The 9,230-nt window shown below is 46.3% G+C and overlaps 1 protein-coding gene across 5 annotated transcripts in view; it reads left to right on the top strand.

Moving 5' to 3' along the window:
* The window catches only part of ACAP2 (ArfGAP with coiled-coil, ankyrin repeat and PH domains 2), a 190,530-nt gene that overhangs the window by 121,136 nt on the left and 60,164 nt on the right, over positions 1-9,230 (top strand). For all 5 annotated transcript variants that reach the window (XM_069865385.1, XM_069865383.1, XM_069865386.1 and 2 more), the window contains exon 2: positions 1,494-1,589. In XM_069865385.1, the coding sequence (XP_069721486.1) occupies positions 1,537-1,589 (53 nt within the window). In that variant the 5' untranslated portion in view covers positions 1,494-1,536. The remainder of the gene's footprint in view (positions 1-1,493; positions 1,590-9,230) is intronic.

Below are 9,230 nucleotides of genomic sequence, written 5' to 3'. Positions count from 1 at the left end.
AAGAAATGCATTTTCAATTTTTACATTTGGTGGGGACTCAGCCCGCGTGCAGGTCTTGATCCTTGAGTGCGAATGGCAAAAGCTCATTCAAGAGGAAACAAGCCCCGCAGCCCTTAATGCTGGGGACACGGAGCTCCACAGCCTCATCACCATAAAGCTTCTTGCCCAGCTCTGAGGCCTTACGCTGCATCATGTTTATAGAGAAAATATTTTCAGTATGCTCCAATAGGAAGATCACTTGCTATAGCTCTGTCTTCGAATTTTTTATTCTGTCCTTACAGAATCCTCTGAGGAATTCGTGTATCTTGCCTCAACTCTCTAACATGCTTTTTGTGTGTTTATTACCGCCCCCCCTTGCAACTGGGACTATTCTGTTTGAAACCGGCGTTAAGTGTCATAGAATCATAGAATCACCAGGTTGGAAGAGACCCACCGGATCATCGAGTCCAACCATTCCTATCAAACACTAAACCATGTCCCTCAGCACCTCGTCCACCCGTCCCTTAAACGCCTCCAGGGAAGGTGACTCAACCACCGCCCTGGGCAGCCTGTTCCAGTGACCAGTGACCCTTTCCATGAAAAATTTTTTCCTAATGTCCAGCCTAAATCTTCCCTGGCGGAGCTTGAGGCCATTCCCTCTTGTCCTGTCCCCTGTCACTTGGGAGAAGAGCCCAGCTCCCTCCTCTCCACAACCTCCTTTCAGGTAGTTGTAGAGAGCAATGAGGTCTCCCCTCAGCCTCCTCTTCTCCAGGCTAAACACCCCCAGCTCTCTCAGCTGTTCCTCATAAGGCCTGTTCTCCAGCCCCTTCACCAGCTTTGTTGCTCTTCTCTTGACTCGTTCCAGAGCCATTGTTTTCGTTACTGCCTCATGGCACTAATGGAGCTCTGGAGAAGGAAGCGGCAGCTCCTCTGCCGTTTGTAGGGGTGTGAGCAGAGTACCCAGAGCGGCCCCTGCCCCGGAGCGGTTTCCCTGTTGAAGGGGCGCGGGGGTCCCGGCCCCTCTCCGGGCCGCCCGCTGCGCCTGCCCCGCCCTTCGCCACCGCCCGTTGGCTGGGCCCCCTGCTCGCCCCGCCCACGGGCTGTGCGCGTCGGCGCCCATTGGCTGTTCTTGCCTCTCGCCCCGCCCACCGGCTGTGAGCGCCGCAGACCACTGGCTGTTGCGCGCCTCTTGCCCCGCCCACGGGCTGTTGCGTGCCGCTCGCCCCGCCCACCGGCTGTGCTCGCCGCCGCTCATTGGCTGTTCGTTCCTCTTGCCCCGCCCACAGCCTGTGCGCACCGCAGCCCATTGGCTGTCCGCGCCTCTCGCCCCGCCCAGCGGCTGTGAGCGCTGCCGCCCATTGGCTGTTCGTTCCTTTTGCCCCGCCCCCCGGCCGTGCGCGCCGCAGCCTATTGGCCGCGCGGCGCGGGGGGCGGGCAGAGGGGGCTTCGCGCGCGGCCGCCCCGCCCCGAGCACCGCCCCCGCCGAGCGCCGCCCCGGCCCCGGCCCCGCCAGCAGCAGCAGCGGAGCGAGCGGCGCGCCCGCCGCCGCCGCCGAGGATGAAGGTGACCGTGGACTTCGAGGAGTGCCTGAAGGACTCGCCGCGCTTCAGGTGCGGCCGGGAGGGGCGGCGGGGGTCCCGGGTTGCGCCTGCTCGGGCTCCAGAGCGTGAGCCCCCGCTGCTCGGGCTGTCGGGCCGTGCGGGCCCTCGGCTCCCGGTGCCCCCTGCCCGGTGCCGAACGAGCTCAGCATTTCCCGTTGCCAGAGCGAGGCGCGCTCTCGCTCTCCCGGCCCGAGTGTCCGTCCTTGCTGCGGGCTGCCTGCTGCTCCCTCCCCTGCCTCTCCCCCCGGGCTTTTCCCCGTTCTGTGGGTGTTTACAGAGCGCAGCCTTGTACCCGCTCAGCCTATTTCTGCCCCCCCTGCCCTGCCCCCTCCTCGGCCCGTGTTTGCGGCCCGTGGCTCTCCTGCCCGTCCCCTGCTCTCTGGGGCTGTGTTCCCATCTCCTCTTGGCGTCACCTTTAGCGATCGTGTGGTTCTTGGATGAGGAGGGATTTGGCGGTGGTTGAAATGGCTTTTACCCCTGGCAGAAGTTGGAATTCCTGTTCTCCCCTCCTTGGCTGCTCTCTCCGCTGCCGGCTCGTCCTTGGCTGCTCCTCACGGCTCGTGTTGTTGGATCCTTCGGTCCTGGCTGCCCTGGCACAAGGGGTTGGATGGTTTTCTGCTGGGTTTGTGAGTCGAGTCAGCCTAGCAAGGAGTGTGAAACCTGGGAAAGCTTTTGGGGAGGAGGAAGAGGAAACCTCGCTGCCAGAAGCAAAGGGAGAGAAGGCAGTGGGGAGTGGGAGCTCCCCTGGGGCAGCAGGGAGCTTTTATGTTGCCTTAGCTGTTCCACAAATCTTTCCCCTGAGATGGATGTGCTTGCTGGTATGTGTGCTTTCTGGAACAAATGTTTACTGTAGGTCTATTCTGTTTGGTCTTAGTTTGGCTTAATTTAACCATAGAGCTGTACTATTAAATAGAATTCTGTGTTGTTTTGTTTTGTTTTGTTTTTTGATAACTGATACTTGCTGAATCATAGAATCACCAGGTGGGAAAAGACCCAATGGATCATCGAGTCCAACCATTCCCATCAATCACTAACTCATGTCCCTCAGCACCTCATCCACCCATCCCTTAAACACCTCCAGGGAAGGTGACTCAACCACCTCCCTGGGCATATAGTCTCTATACTGCCCAGGAGATGCCTGTGCCCATAGAAATCTGCTGCTCCTCTTCATCCAGTGGCTTTCCTCACCTTTCCCATCCCCTTGCTCCAAGCGCTGAGCAACCAACAGCTACCTGTGGCTTTTCCACCATTCTTGAAAACCCCAAGTGCTCCATGGCCCCACTAAGAAGAGTCCCAAGCTCCAGTCCTGACGTTGCCTGCAGCACTGGGCTCCCCCAGCTGAAGTGTAGAATGCACTTGAGAAAACAAGAAATTGTCTCCAGAGTTTGCGAACAGTATCGTGCCATTGTCTCTTCAAGGTAACATGTGTTAGTTCATTTGAACTCACTTTGTATCTTTCAGGGAAAGAAACTGTGGAAAACAGTTTGTCAGGGTCATCTAGCAGGTTGTGGTCTTTCTGACACTGTTACCTTTGAAGAAATTGCACAACACCTTATAGTGTATCACCAAAACATCCTTCTAAACTTTGCCTGATAGGAAGAAGTTAAAATCTTGAAGCAAAAATCTGTAATACTTCTGAAAAATGTTCATATCTTTTCTTGTCAGCCGTTAGTATTTGCTGTTATCACTTCGGTCATTCTTAATGTTCATATGAATCGCCTAAACTGAATACTAGAGAACTTCATTCTTCATTTAGAAGTTTGCTGAAGTGGTTTTATTAAAGAGTGGTAGAGCATGATCATCACAAAGTCCTAGCATTCTTGCAGGGAGTAGCATGGATATAGAGCACCTTCCTGTGCCGTGTTCCTTATCTTACAGCAAAGCAGAGTTGCAGCTTTCTCCTGACCTTGCTGAGCTGGTGGGTGTAGTCTCAGTCCTTCCCATCAGTGTTACCTGTTGGAGCAGTTAAATAAACCTGTTGGGAGGCATATAGTCTATAGAGATGTCATAGTTTACTTTCTTATAGTCGTGGCAAGAATGGGGAGGATGTGAGTGAATTCCTGAGTCACCAAATCCCTGCTTTCAGAGGGAGCCAATGAAATCTTTTAAAACATGCTACTACACACACAGCTTCAGGCACATGGCTTTCTTGTTTCTCATGATGTTCATGTTGATCTTTTCTGGCTTTGAGGTGTAATTTGCAATTTCATAGTTACCTGAATCAGAGAAGTAGAGGTTTTCTTCCTTGCTTAAAATTCAGATAAAGCATATAAAGGGAACACTTATCACTGTTGAGTTGCTGATATGTGATGGACAATAATGGCTCTAAAGATTCACATCAGAAGTATGGTGGGTTATTTCTTAGTAAGACATGCTTTTTTTTTTTCTGCCCAGTAGATAAAGAAATCTTTGTATTATAAAACCTGAAGCAATAATGGCCTATTGCATCATTAGGTTTGTAAACTTACAATGTGACAGAGCAGCTTGAGATTTAGTAACTGATTTCACAAAGGGTAGTGGAAAAGGCTATGAATTCAAGCGGTCTTCTGCAAATTTGCAATCTTGTTTTTTTTTCAACCTTCTCTGAAAATAATCTCACTGAAATCACATGCTTTTCCTTCATGACTCTTTCTTAAAGTATGGACAAGCCAAAGATGTAGCAAGGAAATGCGTTTGCAGTTCTCCTGCAATGTGGTGATGACTTATCATCGAATGAAGAAGTTGCTTGGGGAGTTGCCTTGGAGCAGTACGAACTGAGCAGTGCTGGCAAGTTCTATGTATATAATTAGGAATTTCTGGAGTGGTTTTTGGTATGCAAATAGTATTGAGAAGTAATACTTTCTTCTTATCTTTAAACAATTTGAATTTCAATTTCAGAGGTTAATGGAAAAGGCTCCTACGTTGATGTTTCATTTTCATTTTTTCTTCTGGTAACTAAAGAATGTTTTCTCTTAATGAGTGAGGTAAGCACTGGGGCAGCCGCATGAATCACTCTGAACCTAAATTTTTAGAAAGGAGAAGCAAGTGATGTAGAAGTATGCCTGCTGTAAGTAAGAGTTAGCAATTGTTGCTTGCGTTGTGTGCAGTTGGAAGAACTCACTGGAAAAAACTCATCTGTTTCAGTCTTTAAGAATGCATCAGGAAGAGACTATGTGCTTTTGAGGTATTTTCTTTGTCCTTATCTGTCACTGTTCCTGAAGTTAACAATTTGGTTTTATTCAATTTTGTATTCACTTCCTGAAACCTCAGCTGCAAAACAGATGATGGATGAAGGAGGTAGATGAAAGAATATGAATGTAACTGTTACCACTTACTAGTCTTAGTAAAAGTGCGTCATGGTTAGTTTCTGGGTAGAACTGGTGGTTGTAGCATGTTCCTTTCAAAGGGACTTGTCTGAGGAGTCTTCCACTGGGGCCAAACTAAAGCTCAGCTTTGTGCAGGGAGGCCTACGCTGTTGGTGAGACTGGCTTGTCACTGAGGTTTCGCTGGTACATGCGTTGGTTTTCTTCTGTGGCTTTGATTCTCACCTGTCTAAGCAGGGCCAGCTGAGATGCTCCATGCTTAATGGAGGGGGCACAGTGGCTCTTGATGGCTTTCTAGATTTATGATTTTTCTTTTCTCTTCTTTAGTACTGTGCAAGGAAAGTTTATTCAGTAAGCATCTGTTTCCCAGGGAACAGGGAGTGTTTTGTCACTTATTAAAATATGAGTAATACAAGAAAGTGGCTGATATAACCTATTTGGAATCGGTCTTGTTCAGTACTCGGCGGAATTGGCATGCGTGCCTAAGCCATATACTCTGCTCTGCTTATGACTTCCTAAGAAAATGTAGAAATCAGAATATTACTAAGCTTTGTCCCTTCTGTGTTTACATCCAGTGGTTACAGTGCTGTGGCGCAGGCTGCGTCCTGACCTGCTGTGTGTACTGCGTGTAGTGAGCAAATCCTGTTCAGCACACGTTTATAGTGAGCAAACCCCTCTTGTTCAGCATGGGTTTACAGCAGGTCATCTACGAGGTTATGGTACTGTTTAAATCGCTGAGGTTGCTCCTGTTGGTAAACTCAGCCACATTTAAGGTGTTTAAGAGGTACGTGACCAAGCACGCTATTGGCATGCAGAATCTGTTTGTTTTGCTCACTTACCTAGCTGTTCTAGGAGGAATTTCCAAAGAAATTTTTAGTCTGGGCTTTCTGCCCTTGGTGTTTAGGGCTGAAAAGCAAGTATGTAACTTAGTTGGCAAGGCAGGGTCAAAGTATTGGAGAAGGACAGAAGAGGAAAGATACAGTTAAGTTGAAAGATGAAGCTGCTGGACACGTCTTTAAGTTTGCATTCACCGTTTTTCATAAACTGTGGTGTTGTAATATTTATAATTTCCAGTATTTGATTGTAGAACAGCGCTTTTCATAGCTGAAGAGTAGCAGTATGGGAGCACGGTCTTGGAGCAGTGCTGGTGAGCTACACGTTTCTCTGTACTGCTCGGAGGCTGATGGAGTTTCTTAAATAGTGCGTCTAAATCTCTAATCTCTTACTTTTGTGGAGATTACAGTGAATGTGCTGGTCTACTCAGCTTCTAGTCAGTGATTGATTTATTTTTAAGTCTGTGATGAAGTCTTTTGAATGTACATTAAGAAAATAATTGACCTAAAGAAAGCAGAATGTATTGGAAGATAGGACCCAATGTTATAGCATTTTCTTCTAGTGTGATCAGGCTAGAGTAAAGAAATTTTCACTCAAGATCCCTCTCAAATGAATTTCATCAAAATCTCTCACACTGAAATCTTTTAAAGCCTTTTCAAATTTAATAGTAAGTTGGAGATTACAGAAATGTGTTGTGAAATCAGGTTGTCTTGATTGGAATAGTGCGCCTAAATTGTTTTAATTTAAAAAAAGTTGGCTGTCATAATTATGGATTACAAAGGTCAGGGGGTTTAATGGTGTTTCTGATCCTGTTTCTTTGTTGTTTGATTATGATTTATGTTAAGTAACAGCAAGTTGAAAAATCTTAGCTATGTCTCAAATTGGTGATAGGAACTTAAAAAGTTAATTTCCTTGGTATTGGTCATCTTAAGTTTCTATCTGGGTATGCTTAAGAGACTTCACACACCAAGAAGGAAGTTGAAAGTGAAGTAGTAACAATCTGCTAGCTATCGTAATGTTGTTGTAGCACAGCAGCAAGATCACTTGCTGAAGAACTGATATTAATTAAGCCGTGCAACTGATCTTTAATGAGTACTTGCAGAATTAGGACAGCTTATTTATGCATATGTGTGAGCAGTGTAACTGTAATTACAGTCATTCAAGTTTTAAATATAGATTTGAAGAGGTTTGGCTCTTCAGCCTGGAGCATCTCATTTGTGTTGGCCTAGCAAATCTCATGTAATTACATTAAGAATGAAACTTGTGGATATGATAGTTTTGTATTTTGGATGGAGGGAGGAATATCAATGTCAAAATCTCTGGAAAGGAGGGTTGGTAAATATAATACTCATTAAGAAGATGGCAGCTTAAAATTAGGCATTCTGCCTTTCTTGGGGTAGGTGGGCTTTGGGTAGCTTTTTTCCTCCCCTCCGTATGCATCTGTGAACTCATTGGCCACCAAGTAGCAAATATGCTGATTTATCTGTTTTAGCAGTGTCCTGTGTTCTTTTTATTCAGGCCTAGCTTCTTGACAACAATGTTCTCAGAACTTTATAATATAGAGTCAGCGGTTTTCTAGTTCGTTGACTTAAACCTAAGTTATTGGTAAATTTCTACTAGAGTAAATAGTGCTAAAAAGTCCCTGAAGCAAACTCTATCCTGATAACCTGCCTTGGGGGAGAAAGGAAAATACCTCATTTTCATTGGTGACTACAGAAAAATTCTGATTGAAATTATAGTTTATAGAGCCAACAACAGTTTACCTGGGTCTTGATATGGGCCTTTTCGGCGGAATCGATTAGTGTGGTATCTCAAGGAGATGCAAATACAAAAATGTCATGAGGGAGTGAAAAAAAAAACCCAAACCTCAATCCCCATGTGGTTACTTAGTGTTCAGTCTTACAGCGACTCACATTTGTGTGGACAGGAAATAGAAAAATAAGTTCTGACTAATTTGTGTACTTCCCCCCCCCCCCCTTTCTCCCTTGTAGATACAGGATTCAGTTTAAAAACATATACAGAAGTTCAAAGTGTTTAAATGCCTTTGTGATCTTTCTGAGCAGGTACTGTGCTGTTTCTTTGAGATTTAGATAGCCCTGTGAGTTTAGGTAATAATTTTGTTGGTTTGCTTTCTGACACTGGCAGATCTGTAAGAAAAATAAAAGCAAAAGTAGCTGTCTGGAATGGAAGACCATAATGAGGAAATTCAGATTAGTATGTGTGCTGTACCTTTATTTTAATATCTTCAGGAGTTTTCCATACTTCTCTGTGTGACAATATAAATCCTGGTTTTGTTGCCACTCTTTCTTAGAACTAACATATTAGATCAAGAACATGAGAAACAGTAGTTATTGTCATTATGATCATAAACTAGACAAGTTCAAGCAGTCCAATAAAGTAGACAATAATATTGTTTTGTTTTCCTGATGATCTCTCCAAGAAGTGTCCTTTATATGTAGCAAAAGAATTACTCTATGGTTAACATTTACTTTGTGAACATTTGAAGTAGCCAGGCCTCAGAGCTACAGTAAACCAGTTTTTTGTTTTCATGCACTGTAAAGAACTTATGCCTGTGCAGAGGAGAAATCTAATTTATGGCATGATGTCCTACATACATTTTCAAGCTGACAAGACACAAGGGCAGACTAAGAAAATTATTTGCTGCAAAATAATTCATTGGGACACAACAACCCTATGCAGTGCTACAAACTAGGAGAAGTCTGTCTAGAAAGCTGCCTGGAGGAGAGGGACCTGGGGGTGTTGGTTGACAGTGACTGAACATGAGCCAGCAGTGGCCCAGGTGGCCAAGAAGGCCAATGGCATCTTGGCTTGGATCAGACACGGCGTGACCAGCAGGTCCAGGGAGGTTCTTCTCCCTCTGTACTCGGCCCTGGTGAGACCGCTCCTCAAATCCTGTGTTCAGTTCTGGGCCCCTCACCACAAGAAGGATGTTGAGGCTCTGGAGCGAGTCCAGAGAAGAGCAACAAAGCTGGTGAAGGGGCTGCAGAACAGGCCTTATGAGGAGCGGCTGAGAGAGCTGGGGGTGTTTAGCCTGGAGAAGAGGAGGCTGAGGGGAGACCTCATTGCTCTCTCCAACTACGTGAAAGGAGGTTGTGGAGAGAAGGGAGCTGGCCTCTTCTCCCAAGTGACAGGGGACAGGATGAGAGGGAATGGCCTCAAGCTCCGCCAGGGGAGGTTTAGGCTGGACATTAGGAAAAAATTCTTCACGGAAAGAGTCATTGGGCACTGGAACAGGCTGCCCAGGGAGGTGGTTGAGTCACCTTCCCTGGAGGTGTTTAAGGCATGGGTGGATGAGGTGCTGAGGGACATGGTTTAGTGTTTGATAGGAATGGTTGGACTCGATGATCCGGTGGGTCTCTTCCAACCTGGTTATTCTATGATTAAAGTGTTTTATGAATGAGCAGAGGTATTGAACAGGGAAGATGCCTGTCAGGTGGTTGGCAGACTTGCTGGAGGGTCATGAATCTGTGAATCAGGCTTTCAGTTTGGTAGT

This window comes from Phaenicophaeus curvirostris, chromosome 10 (genome assembly GCF_032191515.1).
Source record: "Phaenicophaeus curvirostris isolate KB17595 chromosome 10, BPBGC_Pcur_1.0, whole genome shotgun sequence".
In the NCBI taxonomy this organism is placed as follows: domain Eukaryota; kingdom Metazoa; phylum Chordata; class Aves; order Cuculiformes; family Cuculidae; genus Phaenicophaeus; species Phaenicophaeus curvirostris.
This window is presented reverse-complemented; position numbering and strand designations above follow the sequence as displayed.